Source organism: Juglans regia, chromosome 13, assembly GCF_001411555.2.
Source record: "Juglans regia cultivar Chandler chromosome 13, Walnut 2.0, whole genome shotgun sequence".
Lineage (NCBI taxonomy): Eukaryota > Viridiplantae > Streptophyta > Magnoliopsida > Fagales > Juglandaceae > Juglans > Juglans regia.
This window is the reverse complement of record NC_049913.1, coordinates 15,473,479-15,498,897: the sequence shown is the minus strand read 5'-3', so window position 1 is coordinate 15,498,897 and position 25,419 is coordinate 15,473,479. Positions and strand designations below refer to the sequence as shown.

The 25,419-nt window shown below is 37.5% G+C and overlaps 1 protein-coding gene across 1 annotated transcript; it reads right to left on the bottom strand.

The window, feature by feature from the left end:
* Nucleotides 1-3,781: 3,781 nt before the first annotated feature.
* LOC108985447 (nucleobase-ascorbate transporter 7-like) lies at nt 3,782-8,091 on the bottom strand. The gene is made up of 15 exons (XM_018957739.2): nt 7,797-8,091; nt 7,390-7,534; nt 7,032-7,129; nt 6,726-6,902; nt 6,532-6,632; nt 6,113-6,188; nt 5,921-5,980; nt 5,652-5,836; nt 5,305-5,401; nt 5,133-5,219; nt 4,874-4,932; nt 4,692-4,783; nt 4,512-4,589; nt 4,259-4,419; nt 3,782-4,128 (listed from the first exon to the last, which is right to left on the bottom strand). Exons 2-15 carry the CDS (start codon nt 7,502-7,504, stop codon nt 3,910-3,912), a joined length of 1,605 nt encoding a protein of 534 aa, XP_018813284.1. The 5' UTR covers nt 7,505-7,534; nt 7,797-8,091; the 3' UTR covers nt 3,782-3,909.
* Nucleotides 8,092-25,419: the final 17,328 nt, after the last annotated feature.

Genomic DNA, 25,419 nt, shown 5'->3' with positions numbered 1-25,419 from the left:
TTAAATTAAGTTGCTTTCTCCACATTCTTCCCCCATAATGCAGAATACAAACTACACATTCTCTAATAATAGATTAATTAATTTAAAGTGTCAAAGATCCCTGCAGAGACAATAGAGGGAAAAAAGTAAAGGCAAGAAAAAAAAAAACCAACCATACACTGTTGTCAGTTGGGAACATTCATGTAGCAGTACACAAAGCTGTCACAGACAGTATTGAAGCTTCAAGAGCAGGTTTAATCTTGGGGAAGATTGCCATAGATAGAAGAGTTGGCAGAAACCATACTCTAGCTAGGAATTTGGGAAGTTAATTAAGGATATAAAGCATCCATATATGGATATATATATATATATATATATATATTTTTATGCAGATAAAGTAGACGTTTTTTCCTGGAGAGGACTCATAATGCATTGAGGCTCCGTTTGGATTCAGAAAGTGTTTCATTCCATCTCATCTTATCATTACAACTTTTTTAAATTTTCACACAAAATATAATAAATAATTCAACTTTTTCAAGTCTCAAAATAATAATAATATTAAAAAATAATATTCTAACAATATATTTTTTTAAAATTTTTATCTTTTATATAAAACTATTTCATCTCATCTCTAAATCTAAACTAGACTTGAAGTAGCACTCACATCGACTTTTGTGGTCAAGTCTTTTTGTTTTTTGTTTTGTTTTTCATGGCGGGGGGAGGAATGAAGTAGCTTCAGTAATGGCCAAGAAGCCTATGTCCATAATAAATGTCGATACTGATGAGAGACCGATGTTTGGGAAGAGGGCATGTGCATAAAGTGTAGACACCAATAAAACTAAAAGGGGTGGTTTTCTTTATATGATTGGTCACTGTAGATCATTAAATTTTTGGACACAAAAGAATGAGAAACCAAAACCTAACAAAAACAAAAACATCTTAGGACTCTCTCTGCTTGCCAGAAATCAATGGTATATTCTCACTACTACCTAATGGAGCATTTAACGCACCCATCTTCCCAGCATTTGGCAGCCTACAGCAAGCGGAATGCAATTTTTGTTTTTAAATAAAAAATAAAAACTAAAAAATTATAAAGGAATCAGACAACAATAAATATGATGGAGATTTTTCCTATAGAGTGGGGCTACTCTGCCGTCCACTCTTACCGCTGGACGTACCGTCCAGTAGTTTTTTTTTAATACATTTAAATATTTTTAAAAAATAAAAAAATACACCAATACATTTAAAATCACTTCCTTAATCACTAAGTAAAAATTTTTTTTTTTTGACAAACGGTCAAATGGAGTGGTCAAAGTGGAGAGATAAAGTAGTTTTATTCTTTCCTATAAAGGCTATTATGAATTATATGATATTCTATTATAGGATTATTAAATAATTACTTATAAAAAAAAAAAAAACTGATGAATAACAAAGCTAACTCTGTGATGAATTATTAATTGAAAGGATCTTTGATGAGATCTATGATTTCCCCTTGAATACAGTGAGACTAATATGTAATGTGGGTTTATAAACAATGCCATATTGACAACTTTTATAACCAATAATGGGTCAAAACATATAGGTGAAGGTGATCGGCTCGAGGAGTTTTTTTTCTTATTTTTTGAAAGCTTGAAGATGCCTTTGAATCAAGTACCAAAATATTTTAAAATCTTCAAATTATATAGATAATTACACTGCGATGATTACTCTCAGTCAAAAGGACCATTTCTGATAGATTGAGCTGAAGGGCACTCGGAGGTGGGGTTGGTGTTTTTTATTTTTATTTTATTTTATTTAAATTAGAAAACAAAAGAAGAAAACAATACGTGGAGACAGCAATTCCCCTAAGATTTTGGATTTACTCACTTAAGAAGATGAGGAACTTTATCTGGACACATATCTTCATAAGGGCCCAAGTCCTTGCCTTTTACAAGCTTTGAATGGTTGCATATATATGGACAATGAACCAAGACTACACCCTATAATGAATGCCGGCTAACACATTTAATAAATTTTTTTTTTCTTCTAATATATTTTTAATATTTTATTCTTGATAAATGTTACAGTCACAAAGAGATTTAAAAAAAATAAACTTACAAATTGACGTAATTTTATGTGATTTATTAAATTTATTTTATAATAAAAATAAATTTATAATTTGATATATCATATCAAGACACGTCAACTTAGAGCATTCTCATTGGATTAACTAAAAGCTAAATCAAATGAGAATTTAGCTATTAAGTCATAAAATAGTTCACATTGAAATAGCTATACAGTAATATCTAAAATTATTTCCAAATTTGAAAGAAACTATTCATTCATCAAATCTATTTTATATTCTTTTTTTCTCTCTCCCTTTAATATCAATTATTTCTCTCTCCATTTTAAATGACAATTGAAAAAATATAATTAGAATACAATTACTAATTAATATATAATATTATGAATAGTAAAATATGATAAAATAAAATAAATTCATAATTAAAAAAATTAAAATTTTTTTAAAATTATTAATTACTCATTACTATATAATGAATAAATGGATAATCCAATGTGAAGATTTGATGTGAATAGTCAAAGTTAAATTCATCTTATATTATTTTATTGTCATATAATGAAAAAATGGCTATTCCAATGTAGAAACTTATGTGAATGTAATAGTTAAATGTTAAATTCATTTTATATTCATAAAAAATGTACTTTAACTTTAGCTAATTCAATGAGAGTGATCTTAAATGAGTCTATTTTTATAAAATTATTTATCTTTTATCTTTTAATCTAAATATGTTCTTAATTTTCAATATTATGAAACGCAGGTTTAAATGACCTCATGAGATTAATCCTAAGATTGTGCTCCCAGGCCCAGGCCCAGGCCCAGGCCCAGCCCAATCTCGACCATCCTTAATTCATCACAGTCCAAGCTCGTGTCCAAGAACCAGGCTGGCTTCAACGTGACCTTCGAAGCTAAAGACGGCAAAGATATTATTCAGTAGGGTTAGATATTATTATTTTCCCAAGTTATCAATGAAGAAAACAACAAAAATAAGAGATTTTCTCATTGGAAACCATCAATATGTTGAATTTCCAAACCAGAAAATAATGGATATATTGTTAATTATTTGCCTAGAGAAATAAAAAAGGAAAAATGGTTAACAAACATTCCTTGATGTTGATAAATTCTTGAAATGTTGGCTCTTTTGTTTATAATCCTTCTACATTTAGTTAACAAACGATTGCGCGGTATTTGTGCACTTCACGACTGTATATAATATTACTCTTTTATATATGTTCCCTTTTTTTGGCCAAAAAAAAAAAAAAAATACAAAAACAAATACAAATACAGTCACCTCAACGAGAAAAAGAACTTGTCGTCGCCAAGGAAGAAAAAGAATGAAATATGTTTTTTACAAATCCAACAAACCTTAGATATGATTGGAACAAAACTTCAATTAGCTGTCTAATAGTAAGTTTAAATGACTATATTTATTGACATTAAATTATATTTTAAGTTTAAATGATTAAATTTAAGGTGTACAATGTTGTTGATATGGCAGATCCTTCAATGGAAGATGTGAAGGAGTGTCCAGCGAAGGAGCCCCCCAGGGCCCCAGTTACCATGCAGCAAACCTTAATGACTGCTTACCGCCACCACCACGCACCACCACTTTACAGACTAACGAGAAGAAGAGAGGCGCATTTTCTCTTAGCATATAATATATACAATGAAAGACAGAAGCACCTATGCTATGCTGTTGATACCATTTCAAGAGGGGAACCAACGAGAGGACTGCTCAAGAGGTGTGAAAAGAAGAGAGATTCATATTACAAAGTTGATTTACAGAGTTTTAACAACTGGAGACAGAAAAATGCTCCTCCCATAGAGAGCATTAACTTCGTCACACAACTTCAAAATACATGTTGCAAAGATCAAACAGATGGGAAAAACTTGTTCAGGTTAAAGGGTAGAGTGTAGAATTCCTCGCTTCTTGTGTCTGTCTTGAATGACTGGAATCTCGTCCACCAAAGCATGCCTCTATCTTTCATGGTTTGGTTGTCTTTCCGGTGTAGTGTGGTGTCCAGGAACAGAGCCAATAAGCCGGCAACAAATGGCTCTGATGAGAATGGTACATTGATCATATCATTGAACTGCCAAAAAAATCAAGGAATTTTGATTAATACCCTCAATAACTTTCCACGATGAAGCGATTAGTTTTTTCAGCATACTAGGAGGATAAAGTTTAAGAAGCTTAGATAGTGGACAGGTGAAGCCATGTACCCATCTTGCTCCCGTGTGGACAGGACCATATCCGTTAATAAGTGTATACTCATTGAAGTATTGAGGTATTGATAATCCCATGAAAACAGAGAAGCCTAATATGAACTTTATCCTAAAGCTGTTTAGATTGCAAAACTGAAGAAGACTGAGGCCTGCTGAACCTGTTCATGTGAATCACCAAAAGAAACACATTAAACAAATGTTGAATTGAGCTATGATAACAGAACCAGCTCCAAAAGTTAATAATACCTACCCACATAAGCAAAGAACAGGCAATATAAACCAGCAATGATGGGTGCTGGAATTGAAGCAAAGACAGCTCCGAATTTTCCTGGACAGCCATGTATGTTAAATTCATTCTTTCAAACAATGAGAGAGAGTCCATAGAAAAACAATGAGAGAAAGTGGTGAATCTATTACATGAATCACTTACCAAGTATGGAAAAGAAGATCATGAATCCAGCTGATATTTGGACAACCCTTCGGCTACCAACACGAGTCAATGCTAACAGTCCCGCATTTTCACTGAGTATAATAAAAATAGTAGTTAAAATGTTACTTAAGAATGAGAAACAAAAATTCTCAAGCCTGTGGTGATTCTGAACAAAAACTTACACAGAAACTGATGACCCATTACCAGTTCCAAATATCCCCGAGAACAGAATGCCCACTCCCTGATATTAGAAAAAACAATGTTATTCCGCTTGACTTCATAACTGAAGAAATCATTTTACTTTTCCATTTAAATAAATATGCAAGGAAAATAAAAGATCTTGGATATTAAATTGCAGAACATTGATTCATCCTATAACCTCTAAAGAGTCAACGATTAAGATGTGGGCAAACCTAGAGACAAGTTATCATAACTTGTTACCTGCCAACCAACACCACGGCTGAGAATAGAAGGTGGCAGTGGAGTTGCACTTGCATACCTTGACACAGCAAAGAATGCGCCAGTGGACTGTGCAATCATAATATCACATTAAAATGAGTACATTACTATATTTACAAAGACAGCACATTCACAAGCACAAATGCAAGCAAACCTCCACAAGAGCAACAAATGAAGCAGCCATCATTGCAAAAGCTTCTCCCGCATCAAAAGTGGGAGCTCCCCATTGAAAAGGATATGGAACTCTTATCCTGCACAAAACCAGGTTTTCCAACAATAAGGCACAGTAATGACAAAAATGAATCTTTTTTTTTTTTTTTTTCCTGGTCATTTCAGATGCACAGGAAATGACTAAAACAATAAACTTGTTTTACCAATACTAGAGAAGTGTGACACCTCTAAGCATGTCTGAATTGAAATCCAGCGTTACCCTAACATCTTTTTTTTTAACTGAGAAATGAATCCAGCACCAGAATAGAAAACTAACTATAAGAGCCTTACCATGGAGCAGCACCAATGATTCCGGCACGATCTGTTCTACAACTTATTTGGGTTTTAGGCCCTGTATTCTTGTAAGCCCCACCAACGGTGAGCAGGTGAGCATAAATCCAAACAATCACCACCGAGAATATAACAGCAAAGCGGCCGAAGACATGCGTCTCACCATGCATCAAGTGAGGTATATACTGCCAATAATTGATTTCACGTTTAGAATGGTTGCCTATGCTTAGCAAACAGAAAAAGCTGCAAATGGGGCTTGAAAATTATACCTGGGAAAATATTACTAAAATAATGAGCTGTGGCAGCCCAATCTCTATGCATTTTGCAAGCTGGACATTCAAAGTTATAGTCAATAACTTATAGCAACAGAAGATACAATTTCATTAAGATAACAAGTTTTTTTTTTTTGGTGGGGAGAGGGTTGGGGCCCTGGGGCGGCAAGGGAAGAAGTCAAATCATACCACCGGAAAACCAAACTCATATAGCCCAAAACCAGATAAAGCGACCAGGGGAACAGCAGAAAGTGGACTCAAGAACCTGGATAATATAAAGAAACATAAAACTTGGCAACATAAGATTAGGAGGAATTGCACATAACAAACATGATTAAAAATCTGATCCACCAATTTTCAACATTTTGGTGCTTGATTAATTTTATATCTAGTAGACAGTCATCGAGAAATTAGACTCAGGGAATACTTATTGCAATTTGGAGTTCACATTTGCATCAAACAAGAGTGTTTCAAAGGAATGAGATTAATCTAGAACGAGTGCTAGTGACAGCCACCAGTGATTTCATTACAGAACAAAAGCTTGTGGAAATAAGCCAGTGAAACACCAATACGGCAGATTTTAATCGTATTACAAAGTGCTAACTGACCTCGCAACATTACGCCAAAGGCCACTAAAGCCTAATACAATCTGAAGAGTCGAGGCAATAATAAGAGCACCCTGGATTCCACGCATTATCTTTTCAAATTTCTGCAAAATACATAAGAAATCGGTGATCCAGGATTGTATCATTAAAAAACAAATTAGTCAGTAACACACTAGATGGGAATCCAATGAACTAACCTCCTGAGGATTTAAAATGTTACTGTATCGTCCTGCCAAAATGATTGAAATGGTTGTTGGCACATAGGTGTAAGAAGCTCCAATCACAGCAGGTAGACGAGTTCCAAACAGGGTTTGAAACAATGTGTTCAAACCAGCCACAAACAATATTGTCTGAATCATTTTTGCTTTCTCCTCCTTAAATAAAATGTTTGCATTCTAATTTAGCACTTGTCTACTTTGAAAAAAATCCATATAACTAAACAAGAAACATTAAAAAAGAAAAAAAAACTGTTTTCCGTTGTTATCGTCCTAGTCAAGGCTTACATTGCCACCTCCCATTTGCGGAACTAGAGATGTGGGAATCAACACAGTTGTGCCAAGCATCACCAGGTAATGTTGGAAGCCAAGTAGAATTGCCTCAGCTGCATTAAGACCAAAACCCTTCAACTTAAAATGATTACATTATGGGAAACCAAACATATGTTTTAAAAGCTGAAACAGATATATATATATATATAACTCAATAATCTTATATTTATCAACCAAGTTCCATAGAAGTATACCAGCAGCAGAATACAAAGTTATGCACAGAAGTTGAACATATGCTAACTAGCAACTAGATGAATATCCCCCAAATCAATAAGACACTAAAAGCAAATTGGGGTTGGTGAACGACACTCACGCCATGGAGGAGGGCTGGTAATGCAGTAAGAAATGCTCGTTAGCTGGTCTTTTGCTGGATGTGGCTGTAGCTCTTCTTGTTTTGGCTGTGGCGCATGTCCTCCACCTCCTGCCATGCTTCTTCCTCTTCTTTTTTGCTTTTTTTACTTTGTCAAAGAGAAATCCAAAACAAAATTAGTCCTATACGTACAACCATACCCGAATCTCCAAATAAATAACCGAACTCCAAGAAGTTCTCATAACCACAAAAGAAGTGATGGAATCAGAAATCCTCACAAAAACCCAGATGCTCCAAACCCCAAAAACTACCACCCCACCCATTCAAACACCTAAAGCCACTATACCTCTGCAAACAACTGAAACATTAAAAAAGTATTTATATTAGCATGACCAGCAAAACTCACTTACAATGAGTAAATAGGTGTAGTGATTATAAGAAGGCAAGCGTTGCTGTGTAAACCAGTCTCTACTCCTCTGTCAAAAAGTTCATCACACGCTAGAACAACTTAGAGAAACCAGGGGAATGTTATGCATTCGTTATTTTACAGCCCAAGACAGTCTTTGGAGGCGAAGCACTTAAAAGTGAGTGTGAAGACGTGGGAAAAGGAAGCAAAAGCAAAAGCGGTTGGCGTTCCCTCCTAAAGCGAGAAAGAAACTAATACATCTCTGTGACCCGAAGGAATCTATTGCTGTATATTTGAAATCCAAAGCACGGTTCTTGTTTTATAAAAAATAATGGGTCTGCCTTGCCTTCTTTTCTAAAATCACGTAAAGAAAAAGCTTATATAAAGTACTCCGTCGTCACCTTTTACCATTCTAATTCCTTCGCATTAACTCATCCCTGCAAAATCAAAACCTTTTGTCCTCCGATTTTACTGCGAACAAAATCTAAATGACAGCAATATGGCTCAGTCTCACTACTTGAAAGAAAATAATTAAAGGAGGTTTTAGATTTTGTTCCGGGAATGGAGAACTGACAAGCCCATTGCTTCTCAAGTATTGTCAAAGATATACAGAAACCCTCCAGTCCCGTCTCGTTGTCTCTAAAGGGACAAGTCCTGTACAACCTCGAAAACATAGTTACATGCCGGTAAACTTTGGGATTCCAAAGCGAGTACAGAGACTGTAGTACGATATTTGCGTTTTTTTTTCTTTTTTAATACAGGTAAATGATGCTTTCATCATGCTGTATGGGGTGGTAAATCGTGATTTTGGGGATGTGTTTGTATTATGTTAAAGTTACGAATATTTGATTATATAAATTAATTCTAACTAATTTATTTATATGACAGATTAGATTGTGTCGTGTCATCTGTTTTAATCTATTTAATAATTAATTAAAAATATGTTAATACAACATTATTTATTTAAACTCAATTGTTTCATATAAATAAGTTGAATTAAAATGTATAATTCATTTGAGCTGATTAACATAATTTCGTATAAAAATTAAAATTTATATTTATTAATAACCATAATATCTTAAAAAATATATATCAATATTTTTTAAATTTTAACATATAATAAAATTAATATTATAAATCATACAATAAAAAATATAAGCATGTGTCTAAAATTACAATTTCAACAGTAAAAATAATAAAAACATAGGCATACATACTCAGAAATACTAATATTACAACTTAATAATAATAAAATTCTAATTTTGAAATAAATTTTAAATAGGTTAAAACGGATTGATTTCGTGTTAAGCATGTTGACTCGTTTATAATTTACGTCTTAAAAGGTAAATTTTGACTCGAACCCTTTAACATCAAAATTAAACTCTCTAATTTCGTATTGTATTCGTATTGAATTTACAAATTGTGTTACAAATTGTCACCACTAATGTTATATGAGCATTGATATCAATGGAGGAAAGTATCAAGACATCCGTACCTTTACGTATTCTTCTTGAAACCAGAAAAATACTCAATAATTTTTCTAAAGCTCTAGCTTTATTTATTTATTTATTTATTATTAAAAAATTAATTTATTATATTAATTAATTAATTTTAAAATCAGTGCGCTATCACTATAAATATCATTTTTCTTTTGTCTATGCATCAAAATGGGAGCAAAAGGTTGCGTTACCACATTGGCAGTTGGTAACTTATCACATGTTTGTGATGATAATAAATGAATAATACAATTTATATAATTCATTATAAGTGATATATATTATATGTCAATTATTTAAATAAAAAATGTGTTACCTCAATAAATAAAATTGAAAATAATAAAATTATGGATGAAAACAAAAAACATGCTGCTTTTAAGATTTACGTCACTTTTAAAATTGGCTCACAAAGATCATATTGGAACGCGTGTTGACAGAAAACAGACAAAACAGATGGTAACTTGTCATTGGGCAGTGGTGCAACTTTGTTCGAGTATGGAACGAAATTCTAACGTGTCCATGGGCTTAAATTGTCCTCTGTCCGGCTGCATTCACCAAGTTCTGAGCATTCTGCATGCATGGCTTGTGTTTGGGGTTTCTGTAGCCTCTTCTTTCGTCCAGATATCATCAGAATATTTGAGAGTACTTTAGCATTACTAATTAAAACATAATATTCATGTTTTCGAGGTTAATGAATGTGAAATAATATTTATAATCTTAGGTATTTAAGTCCTACGTGACTAGCTATTTAAAAACAAATCAAATAAATATAAGATTTATATAAAAAAATTAAATTTTTTTTAATTATGGACTCAAATGTTTTTTAAATAAACTCTGTAAACTTTATACACTTTAAGATTATACTCTCCAACTAAAAAATCGTGTTAGAACCTGGTAGAGGTCTATTTATTGACATATTAAGCACATTAATTGATGTATAAACCAAATTACCTTTCGTATAATAAAAGGTACTGGTATTTTGACTTTTTGAATACTTTTACTGAGGTTTCATAATAAATGAATTGTTTATTATTATTATTTGGATGTTGAGTAAAATTATAAATAATAATATTTTGTGAATCTTATTAAAATATGTTTAATTTTTTTTAAATTGAGATAAATTTAATTTTTTAAATTAAAATATATGAAGTAAGTTGAGAGTACTAGTAGTGGACTAATTAAAATTATATTTTTGCTAAAGTTTAACTAGATTACATAAAAACTCACTATAGTATACTCAATAAAGATACAATATTTTTAACTTTGATCATTTTCACTAGTCAAATCTGTTAAGTCTAAGTTACTGGCCAAATATTATTTTGGCATAAAAAATTCTCTCTCACGCGTGCTATTCGTTTCGCGTGAACTTACAACTCTAGAAAATTCCTCTTCGTCTCAAAAGTACGAAGCGCCCAAATCCCAAACTCAACTACAGAAGGTGGCTAGTCTCCAGAAGTTATCGTTTCAATGATGTGGCATCATTTTGCTGGAGTGTTTCAAGTTCTAGTTCTATAATATTATTATTAGTTGATGAAAATTTTTTCTTTTAAAATATAATATCAACGTTAGAAAATTAATGTGTATAATAATGAATAAATATTCAAATTACAATTAGAATTAAAATAAATGAAAATGTCAAAATCAATATTTTAAAATAATAGTGATAGATTTGGAAAGTCTGTTATTTGGTGTTATTGAAAAGTGACTAGCTAAATTTATAAAAGTGAATTCTCTAGTTAAATTTTGGTAAAACTTTGTTGAGTAGTTAACTTTGGTAAAACTTTGGTAAAACTCTAGGATGAGTTTAACTTTTTTTATAGAAAGTTAAAAAAATAGTACTAGATCCCATCAATAATTGATTTGAGATTAGTTGAATTTAATTCAATAACCAAACACAACCTCAACATCTTTTACAAGTAGTAAAACTTTTGCAAATGCAAACGAAATGCCTCCACCGGATCAACCGTCGTCTAAAAGCATTGTTGTCTTCACCGATAAATTTCTTAAACTCGCTGCCCTTTAATGATATAATCAAAGAAATTATTGTTTTCTAAGTTCATTGCTGCATTTAGACTGCCAAAACCATTTATCTCACAATCCACAAAACCAAAACTATGCTCTTAATTGGTTACAAAGGTATATACATAGAGTCAACATCATCAACAGATGCAAGAAAATGAAAAATCAAAGCCATAATAAAATGTATTTTAGTGAATAGGTCCGATGAATTTGTATTTATTGCTGCAAAATGTCAAGTTGTTTTCAATGAGATTGGTTGCTTGCTGAGGCTTCACTGCAACTTTCATTCGTATCTGACCCTTCCTTTCAACTTTTTGAAGAAGTAACTTCGTAAAGGTTTCGCAAAAGCTGAAAATGAACGCTTTAAATTGCAAAAAACGTGTAGTCTCAGTACTGATTTTCAATTAATAATGCTATATTTTATAAAAGAAATATATATCTTGTTTAGTCACTTTATACTAACTGGCTAACATTTCAAAAGCTGCATGGGGTGTTGGCAGGCACTTCAAAACCCCATGACAAATGCTCGAAGTGTAGAAACACATTCATAAGGCATTTCTTTCTTTCAAGTTTCTATGATCTTTTGCTAAAGCCACTTTAAAAGTAGCTTTCGGCTACATTTTATTTTGAAATCTGCAGTTCACTTTTGAAGCCATGCATGTCACAGAAATCAAATGAAATACAAAGAAAAAGCTGCCTCCAATTAGACAGACACCCTGATGATGATGATGATGATGATGCTGCTGGCCACGGCGTGCTACAAAAATATGTATGAATGCAGTAAATTGTAATTCGGGCTACTTCTATGGCCTATAAAACCATCATTGTTTTGTGCTGCTAATGATGTCGTTTCATCATTTGTTATTTGGAGTGAAGGGGTTTTTTCTCCTATTGGCCTACGGGGTAAGTCCGCGAGAGGTCACTAAGAAGCAAGTCAGAGAGTCCGGTCAGGACTAACGACCCTCATCTAAAAAGGAGTCAGTGGGCTGCTGTAGAGTACAAAGCCCATAAGCGAGACCCACCCATGAAGCAACCCATGCTTAGAGAAAGCAGAGGGTAGGGGCAGATGAGACTCGCCGCCCTGACACCTCCCCGATGACAACCTACCCTAGAGAACCTGCGCAGGCAGGTGAGTGAAAAATACGGAGAACCCTTGATCTCCTGACAACACGTATAAAGGGGCTTAACTGGCAGCGTCTGCAGGGAAAAGTAAGTCAGGGAGCCATGCCGCATTAATGGCGCCACTCTCCGGACTCTACACCGCCCCAGAAGCCATACCGCATTAAAGAATTCTGATAGAACGAACAATGGAAAAGACATAGGCTCCTCAAAGTCAAGTACAAGCTATTCCCACCAGAAACTTAGTATAAAATTCGATCCCCAGGTACAAAAAAGTATCTTTGATCTCTCTAAGTTTACGCACAAATTACTAAGGAAATATGATTTTAGCATCGGAGACTCCTCGGCCATCACCAAGGCCCTCATTCTTCGTATTTGCTTAAAGTGTGCAAGTGACAACCCGAAGACCCGAGTTTCTGGGACTTGGCCCAAATGAGCGTGAAATACGACATTAACAATAGCACCGTCTGTGGGATCTCTATAGATTTTACGTGTTCTTCGTATGCCTGCGACAATCCGTTCTCAGACAACTCATGGACAAGAAGAAACGACGTAAACAAACATGGAAGCGAGGCTCGCCACAATAGAACAACTGGTGGGAAAACTGACTAGCTAGGTGGAGACCCTCCGAAAGGAAAATGAGACACTCAAAGCGGCCACTAACGAGCCAGAAAATGAGGTGGAACCAAGCAATAACGAGCACGTGGAATCCAAGAATGCAAGAGAAGGAGGCGATGCAAAGGAATAAAGAAAAACATGCAGGACGAGCTGGGTAACTTCAAAGGGAAGTACGAAGACATGGCAAGGAAGATGGGCACATCGTCATCGGTGGACCAATTGCTCACCAGCACAAGCCTCCCATATAGCAGCGAGGAGGTGATGGTCGTGCCCCTACCACCAAAGTTTCAGGTGCCCCTCATGGACATGTACGATGGGACTAGAGACCCCCTCAAACACCTAGAAACGTTCAGAGCCCAGAATACTCTGCATGGTTTCCCAGGAGAAGTGGCTTGCAGGGCCTTCGCGCTAACTTTGGGGGGGCGACAAGAGTATGGTTCGAGTCTTTGGCACCTGGGTCCATAGATAGTTTCAGGGAGCTGGCTCGTCTATTCCTCACACAGTTTATGGCAAGTTGGAGAAGAAGATGCCCCGCAGCATACCTCCTCACCATCAAGCAGGGGGAAGACGAGAGCCTGAAGGCATACCTATCCAGGTTTAACAAAGAGCGGATGACTATGGATGATCAAGACGAGAAGATAACTCAGGCAGCCCTTTTGGGAGGAGTGTGGCCCCGATCCCAGGTCATGGCAGAGTTGGCAAAAAGAACTCCTGCTATATTGAGAGAATTCATGGACCAAGCTGACAACTATATTAATGCCAAATATACGCTTCGGGCCTTAATGGAGCCGAGGAGGAGAGAACTGGAACATGCAGAGAAAAAGGCAAAGGCACCAACCAAAGAAGGATCACATGATAACTGGAGGGAAGAAGCCCCTACAAAGGCCCTGGCCTTTTGATTTGACCAGCTGATGCTCGCCAACCAGAAGACAACCACCAGCTAGTCCAAGAGGATGACTACAAGAGCGCCAGTCACCATCACCATTATTGCACCTACCACCAGTCCCTCATCCACAACACCGAAGCCACAGTACCCTCCCACTTGAAGGTCGGAGCAGGAAGGGAGGAGGAGGCCACAGGAGAGAAGTACGGAGAGGATCAGAAAGCCAAGAAGGGAAGGGAGCCCGAGGCAAAGAGTAGCCACGCAGGGACCCCAACGCGATCGCCCCAAAGCACCGCATCAAGGAGGGCCACCGCTAGGGGAGATTAGAACCATTACAAGAGGCTTCACCGGTAGAGGCGCAACCTCATCAGGGCAGAAAGTGCACACTAGGCGGGCCAGATACCAAGAGGTGTATTCGGCAGAGTGCCACCTCGCCAAGTATAGAAGGAACGACCCAACCCCAATCATTCCCTTTGGAGAGGACGACGAGGAGAGGGTCCTCTATCCACACGACGATGCCTTGGTGGTGACTATACTGGTTGCCAACTTCACCACTCGAAAGATCCTCATTGACAATGGTCAATAATAATAAATTAGATAAAAATTACATTATTAATTTATATAATTACTATATAATTAGCTAATTGATATTATATATTAGTTAATTGATAGAATATTAACAAGTGTTAATAACATATTTAAGATTTTACATTATTAATGGTGATAGGTTAGATAAAAATTACATAATAAATTGTACAATTATTATATAAATAATATATAATATATATATATATATATTTTCATTCGCTCCAGTCCGGTCCTCTAAAACATGGACCGAGACTAAACTCAGTCTCGGTCTGGTTAAGATCGAAACTCAGTTTTTCACGTCCGGACCGATCGTTTATCAGCCATACTTATAAGACTATACTTAGTATGTCTCCATATAGTCTGGTTTATGGCTCCTTGTGGAACTTGAGCACAAAGCTTACCGGGCAATGAAACTTTGATATGGAAAAAGCTGGTTCTTTGAGAAGGCTACAATTTTCTGAGTCAGAGAAACTTAGGAGGGATGCTTATGAGAATTCTAAGCTAGCTAAGGAACATATGAAAGCCCTACATGATAGGAGCATACTTAGGAAAATTTTTTAACCTAATCAGTAAGTCTTGCTTTACAATTCTAGGCTTCATCTGTTCCCTGCAAAACTTAGATTTCGATGAAGTGGACCCTACCTAGTAAAGTCAGTTTTCCCTCATTGTGCCATAGAAATCACAAACCCACAAAATGGTAATACTTTCAAGGTGAATGGCCAGAGATGTAAGCCATTTTAGGGACTTATGCACCAAACATTTCATCCATCCCATTGCAGGAACCAATTGTTACTGACTCAGTTTCAGTATAGTCTTGAGGTTTAAATTACCTTAGCTAGTTTTTTTTTTTATTTTTTTTCTCTTTTATTTACCTTTTACTAAGTTTCTCTTTTCAAAGTTTTTTTTTCTATTGGCTCTATGATCTTACCAAACTACAATGTAGGACATGCTTATTTTTGTTTTACATCTTTCCAATGTTTAAGTTCTGCCTCCCAGGTAACATCTCCTCATTTACTCTTCTTCATGCACACATTGAGAACAATGCTTCAATTTAGTTTTTTTTTTTTCAGGGTATGGGAAATACACAATTCAATCCAAAAAAAAGTCTTTGTCATAATGAGGGCAATTATGGTTTTATGTTGAAAACACTTCTTAGGTATGACTAAAAGAGAATTGTTTGAATCATGAGTTCATAAATACACAAGTAATTGTGAAGTATTTCTTTTGAGAGGTTCATTTAATGAAGTAACACTTGAATAAAGGAAGTAGTAAACACCTTGCTGACTGCCAAACTGTTACCTTTGCAACCTAGGGCACTTGAGGAGTCATATTTTTCTACTAGGATAACTTAAAAGGGCAACTGGGCATACCTTAATGAACCATATCTTAATGTTTTAGGAAAAAAAAAAAAAGCAATACACAGGAATGACAAGACAATTCCTGTTCAAACTAATAATAATAATAATATAAATGAGAAAATGGACAAACCAGAGATCAGAAAAGAAGAAGAAGAAAAATTTTGGAAAAGATTGCCTATCACCTGGGCTTTAGTAAGAAAAGAAATAAGAAAGTCTTTCAAAGTGTGATAGTGTGAAAGCCAACAAATAGCAGTGGTTTTGAATTAAGGAAAAGGTTCATTCTTTATGTGATAGCTGTAACTATGTAGTAACTTGTTAGAGGATGGTGTGCAACTTTGATAACCTAGGCACATCACTGATCACAATTTGGGGCATGCAATTACATTATTGGTTTCCTTTGCATAAGTGTTTCTATATTACAGGAAGTTCTGAAATGAGAAAAAACCTGAACTATGGAATTAATGACTTATGTTTTTGACAAGTTCTCAACTGGAAAAACCTATGATAGAAAGTTTCAAAACAAATAAAAAAGAATTGATCATTTCTTGTATATCGCTCCTTTGCTAAGGGTCTAGCAAAAAGGTAGTTGGGGTGTGCTAAAGTGGAAATAATGTAGTAAATGAGCACGGAAATTAGGATTTTTGGTAAGAAAATGAACTACATATGCTCACTTACACAGTAGAATTATAATAAGGGCATTACAAGGTCAAAGAATAAAATTTAGTGTCAATTGGTCACTGTGCACTTAATTATTTATGCCACTTATGTCACACATGCACAACAGTTAGAAAAAAAAAGAAGGCAATATCCTTTCAACACCCAAGTCATTCCTAACCCTTTATGTTTCCTCTCAGACTTCACACCTTAGAAGGAACCGCATGGAACTGGAGGGAGCAACAACCTGAAATTGGAGAGAGAAGAAATCAGTGAAGGCACAGGAGAGGATGGTGAAGGGGAGGTTAAAAAGCTGGAGATGGTGTGCCAGAGGGGTATAGGGTCACTCGAGAATTTTGGAAAAATCTAGAAACCAGAGAGGGCCATTCAAAAAAGCTTCTTTCAATTTTAGGGTTTACTCTTTCTTTGGATTATGGAAATGTTGTTTTTCTTGATCAATAGTTTAGTTTCATATTTGATAAGTGAGTAATTTCGTAACCTAGGTTAAGGGAAACCTTTGAGTAGTAGGGCTTCGATGGGGGTTTTTGATTTTCTTTACAAATTAACTTGTTGTCTCTATAAGTTTTTGTCATCCTTGAGTTGAAGCTGAGGTTAGGGTTTCCTATTTCCTTTTGGTCCATCATTGATTGAAGGCACGATGGATGCTTAAGGAGTGTAGAACCCTATTCTTGAGTTGCATATTGATTGTTGGTTTGATATGAAATCAATTGAGGTTATTCAGAAAATATCTTGTTAGTGCATGCATCATACACATCATCCAAATGCTTTAATCTTGACTGAAATTTCATTTGAAGGAAATTGTAGAATGTTAGAACTCCCTTGAATGTCTTATGTGAGAAGGTGATCTGAGACCTAGGTGCTTGCTCAAAAGTCTCTTAGAAGTTCATTTTTTACTACTGCATTTGTTTTCCCTAAGTCAACGAAAAAATTCAGTTTCCTTAGTTGCTTAATATACTTCTATTTGCATCCAATACATATCATTTTCACGAAGAGTCTTCGTAAAAAAGAAAACAAAATTCCTTAAGATTACTTATGTCTTTTGGCTTGTGAACAATTTGGTTCACATCTTTGCTTAATGACTATGAGAATTTCTACTAGTAAATATCTCACTTCTTTAATTCTTTTTATTTCATAAGAATAGTACAGTTCTGAGTCATAAAATGTCTTAATCCATGTGAAATCAACATTGGGACTCTCACTATAAAATAACTAGACACCTTCTGCACTTGGGAGGCATTTTAATACGAGAGACACCAGCTCTCGGCTGTCTGACACTTACCTTCCTTGTGAGCGTCAACAAGCAGGAGCAGGTCTAGTACCAAACTTCTTGACAACTTACCTCGACCTCCGCCACGATGAAGAGTGGGATCAAGCTAGCTTGACCCAACACTTACCTTCCCTATGATGCTAAGGGGCGGGAGCAAATCCAGTTCTAAACTGCCCGACTACTTACCTCCCTATGAGGGCTAAAAGATGGGCAGGTGGCCTAAGCTCCCTCACAGGGAGAGTGAGTCTAGCTTCTTAGCTCCCCAAACAACTTATCCGACCCCATCACGGTGAAAAGCGGATTGACTGCTTAGCTGTCCAACACTTACCTCCTCGCAAGGAACCAAATGGATGAGTCATGCCAAATGCTACTTTATCCTTCTCGTGGTGGAGAGTGGACCAGCTCTCGGCTGCCCGAGACTTACCTTCCTCGTGAGCATCAACAGGCAAGAGCGGGTCCAGTGCCAAATAGTCCAATAGATAAAGGGTGAGATGATCCCTAAGGCCATCTCACCCTTCCTGTGACTCTAATCTCTATATGCTTTGCCATTTAAGGAATATCCAAGAAATATCCCTTCATCACTCTTGTTGTCAAAGTTATGTGAATTATCCCGATGATGCAAGATGTAGCACCTACTGCCAAAGACTCTAAAATACCTACAGTGGGCTTCTTTTTCTTCCACAACTCGTATGTGATATGTTCTGTTATAGGTCTGAAAACAACTCTATTTAGAATGTGACTTGTCCTATTTACAGCTTCTCCCCAAAAGTATAAGGTCATCTTTACAACAACCTCTGTGCGAACTTTCTTCCCCTTACTTGCAAGAGAAGGGCTTGCCGAATGCTTCTGAGCTGGGGTGGCTCTGGGCTGCATGGGAATGGTGTAGTCGTTGAAAACAATGTAGTCGAGAGGAGGCAAGAAGACCCTTATGTTTTTGTCACCAAGGAGAGCCTCCGAGACGGCATCGACCAGGTGTTTTTGTACCCATTCTCGGACTAGAACAATACGACACAGCTCCTCGGGAGAGGCCTTCGGGCGTGCCACTTTGTTGTTAGGAACCACCCCCCATATGGCCCAAACAGAGAACTTGTGGCGGCTCACCTGCCCAACCGGAAATTCCCACACACGGCCAGACACGAAGAAAAAATTGGGAGTCCAATACTTGACCTTGCGATAGCACGGTTCCAGAGAAACAAGGGCATGCATCACCCTAAAACTGCAAATATTCCCCTCACGCTTTATGAGGTTGTGAGTCAGGAGAAACTCACAGCCAGTAAGGTCGGCATGCTCCGGGTTTGCCTTCGACAAAGCCCGCCGCTAGAGGATGCAACAACACATCAATATCCTCCAAGCATTTGGGTGGAGTTGAGAAGGGATCAAGCCGAGGCGATCCAACAAGTTGCGAATAGGGCAAGGTAAGGGTAGCCTCTGCCCGCAAGAAAACATACTGGAGAAAAGAGAGACCTTCGAAGCGTAACCCTCATCGTCAATGGCCCCCTCATGGTGCCCAAGAAACTCAAAAACCACATTTTCCAAAACATGAAAGGTGGAAGCCAGTGACGATAAAAACTTAGGAGTGACGTTTAAACTCTAGTTGTGCCCAATGTAGAATTGCTTTGAGGTACGAACCTCGGGCTGGTACTGTTCTGGGAAGCCTTCGTCAAGATGGGAATCAGTCCAAACCAACTATGCCCGGCCTTAGTGCCGCTCAAGGGTTTCACGGGTGACATTGTCTACCAACGAGGGCCATTGCCCCATCCATCCTAGTGGGAAAGGCACCTAGGACCACCGTGAGCATGACTGATTTCTAGGTTGTCAAAGCCCCATCCACGTACAATGCAATACTGGGACGCCCCACCTTGAACAGCTTGAGGGTGGTGACGTCCACCTACTACCTCAAAATGAAGTTCCCAACCAACTTGGGGGTAGGCGAAGTTCGCGGCAAGCAATTCCTGGCTCGAGAGTGTTACACTCGAGAGTTGAGGCACAAAGTTAAAGTAGTTGCGGCCGTGGAAAATGCCGAAGAAATGCCCGAGCCCGATTCACCGCTGGCCCAGACCGAATGGAATGAAGAAGTCCATGATAGCAAGCCCTCCAACAGGATGAACCCAATGAACCCTTGGAGCTAGTTTCAGTCGACCAGCAAAGACCAGAGCGCACAGTTCGTGTGTGGACTAAGCTAGACCCGGAGTTGAGAAGGGCGATGAAATGTCTTCTGATTGAACACCAAGACGTGTTTGCTTGGAGCCACGAGGAGATGCCCGGGATAGACAACTCCATCATTGAGCACTGGCTCTGCGTCGACCCAAAGGTCCGGAAAGTCAAGCAAAAACAACAGAGGTTTAGCGTAGAGAAGTATGCCGTAATAACTGAGGAGGTGGACCCTCTCTTGGCGGCGGGGTTCATCTGGGAAATTCACTACCTGGAATGGCTCTCTAATGTAGCCCTGGTGAAGAAGTCCAATGGAAAATGGCAAATGTGCATCGACTTCACCGACCTGAATAAAGCTTGCCCAAAGGACAGCTTCCTATTATCATGCATTGACTTGATTGTGGATTCGAAGGTAGGACATCCCCTCCTCAGCTTCATGTAAGGCTGGGCTCCGACTCTGACGGAGTCGGAGTAGCCGTTTCGGAGCTCCAACTCCGACAGGAGTCGGAGCAGAATTTTTGCTCTGACTCCAACTCCGAACGGAATCGGAGTCTGACTCCAATCGGAGATTGGAGCTCCGACCTCCGATCGGAGCTCTGCCCATCTATTGAACTAAAAAAATAATAATAATAGTACTTGGTCAATTTCTTTTGTTAAATAAATTATATGCAAAAATAAATTTTATCCATTACATGACATAACACTACTAACAGAGGTAGGTGTGTCTACGACTTGATCTAAAAATAAATATAAGACATTAAGACTAATAAGAGTATCATGTGCCATGTGGTGGGTCCTTGTTTCAGTTTTTGCTCGGATCAAGCACAATGTAATGTAAATACATAAATATAACTACATAAATAATATTGAAAAGATAAAAAAGGAAAAAAAGCTTAAATACAATAATTTAAAAACTAAATAACATGTATGATGTAACCATAAGTTATAACAGTCTCATTAATAACGTAATAACAACATTGACATAAATATTAAATGCTCATGTCACTCAAATCTCAATGGTCCATTGATCATGCCTAAAATGAAGATAGAAAGTTGAAATCAATAAATGAAAAAAAATTGATAAAAAAAAAATGAAAACGGTAAAAGTAGAATTTCATTCTTACCAAGAAAGGGGATTCTCTCATCTCCATCCCAACTCTCAAGGGACGTCCGTCTCAGACTCTCAGATATTGGCAATTATGTTAGGGCTCACAATTAGATCTATAAAATCATAAAAAGTAGAAGTTAGAAACATTAAAAATAATTAAATAATCATTTAAAACCATATAAACTTACTCGATTCAAGCCTATAGCTCTCGGCATCAACGCCAAAGATATCTAGTCCAATGAGCGTTTCACTTATCCAATTCTGTGTGCAAACGAGGGCCTCCACTGTTGACTGTGACAATGAACTCCGATAAGCATCCAACACGCGACCTCCAATGCTAAATGCCAATTCTGAGGCAACCGTAGTGACAGGAATGGCTAGCACATCTCGGCTTACACGGGAAAGGACTGGATACTTGGTGGAATTAACTTTCCACCAAGTTAATAGCTGAAATACATCCTCAGGTGCCTCGACAGCTTCCATAAAATATCGTTCAACCTCAGATGTACAATGCATAATATTCCTTGTTGACATGAATTGATGATACTGCTGGATAATACGATGGCCTCTAACCCCTACAGATGGGTCAGTATCACCTGAGGAAGCTGTCGACCCCGTCGGCCTTGAATGTGAGGAGCTACCTGCTGTGGATGAAGGCTAACAACTATTGCTGTAGTGATTATATAGGTCATCAATATCACTTTTTAGTAATCTAATAAACTCTGCTGCCTTCACTGCTCCGAGGATGAAATTTATCCAAAATTTTAGAACGGCCAGCTTATATCAGGGGTCAAAGATCACAGCCACAAATAGCAATCTATTTATCTTCTCAATATTCTCCCAATATTTATCATACTTGGTCTTCATCCTCGTAGCCATAGCAGATAACACTCCACCAGAGTCAGTACAACTATTTTCCAAGTGGAAGTGAAGCTCCGAGAGCTCGCTGAAGAATGAGTTCGAAGTCGTATACTTGGATCCAGATAGCCGCATGGTTATATCATAAAAAATTCTTAAAAATTCAACAAAGTAGCTCACACTCTTCCAATCATGTGCGTCCGGTGCACCGAGCCCCTATCCTACTGGCTAGCACAAAGCATACCTCAGGCCCCCATCCTCGACCTCCATTCGCTCGAATGCTTTTTGGTACTTCTGTACCACATCTAGCATCATGAATGTAGAGTTCCATCGAGTCGGAACGTCCAAGCACAATATACTAGAACATTAAATCTTAAGATTTTCTACTATTGCCTTAAATTTGGCAAGCCTTTAAGGGGTACCCCTCACATATCGTATAATGCTGCAGACTCGGGTAATGGAATCATCAACCTCTTTTAACCCCTCAACAACTATGAGGTTGATGATATGAGCACAACATCGAATGCGAATAAACTCGTGGGCCCGAATGACATCATCTCTCACCGTCGTATTCCGCTTAAACCAATCAATTGTTATTTCATTGGCACTGGCATTGTCAACTATAATACACATCACTTTTCGAATTCTTCATTCCTTTAAACAATCATCCATCTTTGCCCCAATGGATGCACCTTTATGATCTCCAATATCTTTAAAACCAATAATTTTTTTTTTTTTATGCAAAATCCACTCACTATCAATGTAGTGTGTTGTGATACACATGTAGCAGACGTTCTGTATGGAAGTCCATGTGTCAGTCGTAAACGACACTTTCTGGCCAATGGTAATAAACATCTTCCTCATCTCCACCTTGTCTTTCGCATGCCTCTTCATACAATCTCGCATCATCGTATACCGTGATAGAATGAGAAATCTTATCTCAACAAAGTTTAGAAACTTTCGAAAGCCTATTTTCTCGATCGTGGTAAAGGGCATTTCATCAGTAATTATCATCTTTGCAAGCATGTCCCTCAACATCTTCTCACTGTATTGAGGGATGACCAATTTCTTAGTATGTGTACTATCAGTGGTTGTAGAAGTTTGGTAACTGAGGTTGGTCTGATCAGTGGCCGCCAATCCCTTGGCTATCTTATATCGTTGGCAACCATTTAGATGTGCTATTAACACACTAATGCCTTGTTTCTTCGAATGACATACACAAAGTTGCCTACAATAATGGCATCTTGCTACCAGGTTCGCAATATCACCAGGAATTTTGGTGAAATGCTCCCATGTCCATGACCTCTTTTTAGAAGGTCGTGGTGGTTGATCTTGCTTAATGAGCATCTTCTCCTCTTCGTTGAACATATGCTCATCCTCTATATCTACTGGGAGTGGGAGTCAATTATTCGCACAAGATGTAGCTGCTCTAGATGTAGCTGCCCTAGATGTGGCTCTAGGGGTGGAAGTACCCACTGGAGTAGGAGTTGTAGCATTGGCATCCGCCACATACTCTTGTGAAAAAATAAATTAGAAGCAAAAAATTAGTTTAAAAATAAGTAGGCTATATTAAAAATTTAAATCAACGCAAAGATATAGAACATGTATTATTGTATCATAAAGTATTCCAAAACATTACTAATTTAAGCATATGTGGCAAAAGATAGAATTTATACAACTGGAAGGGACTTAAATGTAAGATTTTGAAAATGAAAATTAAAGGACCATTCACTTAGAGTGAGATTTTTTTTAAAAGATTTTTGGTTTAAGAGGGATTACACTTGCAACCAAAATTAACGAGAAGACAGGTGATAGCATCTTTTTAGAGTAAAGTATTTAGGTGGATATGGAAATGAGTTTGCAAACTATACCTGCATTGTGTAGTTAAGCTAATCATGTAATAATGCCACCGCTTTGGAACCGTGGAACACTCTTTTTTCTTGTAAATAATAATTATTTTTTTGAGTAAACAGGTGTCAACCTTCATTAAGATAGGACTTACAAAGTTGATTTGAAAAACAAATCAATTACAATCATTAATAACTCCCCATTACACTTTCGTGACTGATATGGTCTAGTCCAGACAGTAAATCTCTAAAGACCTAAATCTTCAGAGAAAATACCCTCTCTGTCCATGACAGAGATTACAAAGCCCCATACCCTGACTAAGCAGGGTAGGGTATCCCAAACCCCAACAACTCCGTCAACGCGGAGGGGGGACTAATACTCCATTCGGACCAAAGTCCGAAGGTACTAATTTTTTTGGATTTTTATTTAACCTAGAGACTACATTACACAAAGAAAACTACAAAGAAAAAAACACTGCAACAAAACAGAACACAGGGGCTGCTGTGGCGCGTGCAGTGCACGCGCCACTCTGGGGAGGGAACCGCCAGTCGACCTTGGAGATCCCGGACTCACAGACTCCAGAAACGCCGCACGTGGTGTTGGCAGAGGGCTCTCGGGTGGTGCGTGGAGGCCACGCGCCAAACGACGCCGAAACTTCGAGTCGCGCGTGCGGGCTACTCGCCGCTCCGTTCGGTGCCATATTCGGTGGTCTTTAAGATCGGCGGCAGGGCATCACCATGGCAGGGCACGTGCTTGCTTGTGGCGGCGGGAAGACCCAGATCGGCGATTCACACTTATTTCCCCTGAAAAAACACAAAAACACAAAACAAAAACTACATAAAAGAGAAGGGAAGGAGGAGGAGGAGGAGGAGGAAGGGAGGGGAAGGGAGCCGAAGCTCCCACCCCTCAAGCCGGATCTATGAACAAGTCCTTGGTTTCGGCACAACGAGAGAGCGCAGAGGGAGAGAGAACAAAGCCGGATTGCCCAAAGTGGTGACCTTTGTATTGTAAATAATAATTAAATAACAGGCTAATTAAAACATATTTAACATTTAATATCATATGAGAGACAAAGCATACGGTAATAAATATTGTAATATCTATTTTAATTTCATGATGTTTGATCTACGTACACCCAATGAAAAGCTCCATATATATTTTGTGTTAACAACAGAGAGCTCATTTCTTGATTCAAATAGCCCATTTACATCTCTTGATTCTTTTGCACATTTTATCAAACATATTGTATGCATACAACACAACTTACAAACACATCAGACAATTCATCAAATACATTTCCTTACTACAAATTTACAAAACCAATTCACAAGAATCACAACAAAATACCAATTCATAAGAGACATGTACAGAAAATTAAATTGCTTGAATTAAATTTAGGACTCAGAACCCCACATTCTCACTGTAGGCAGAAGCTGAACGGAGGCTAAATCTCGAATTGAAGTTGCACGGAGGAGCAACGAGGAACGGCGGCACGCTGGCAACAGAGACGCGAGACGTGAGATGCGAGACGCTTCATTGAATCACTGGTTCAGATTCGGTGAGACGCAAGAGAGAAGGGAGAAGGAAGAAGGAAGATCGAAGAAGGAAGAAGTGATTTGGGAAGGGGGTCCTGCATTTT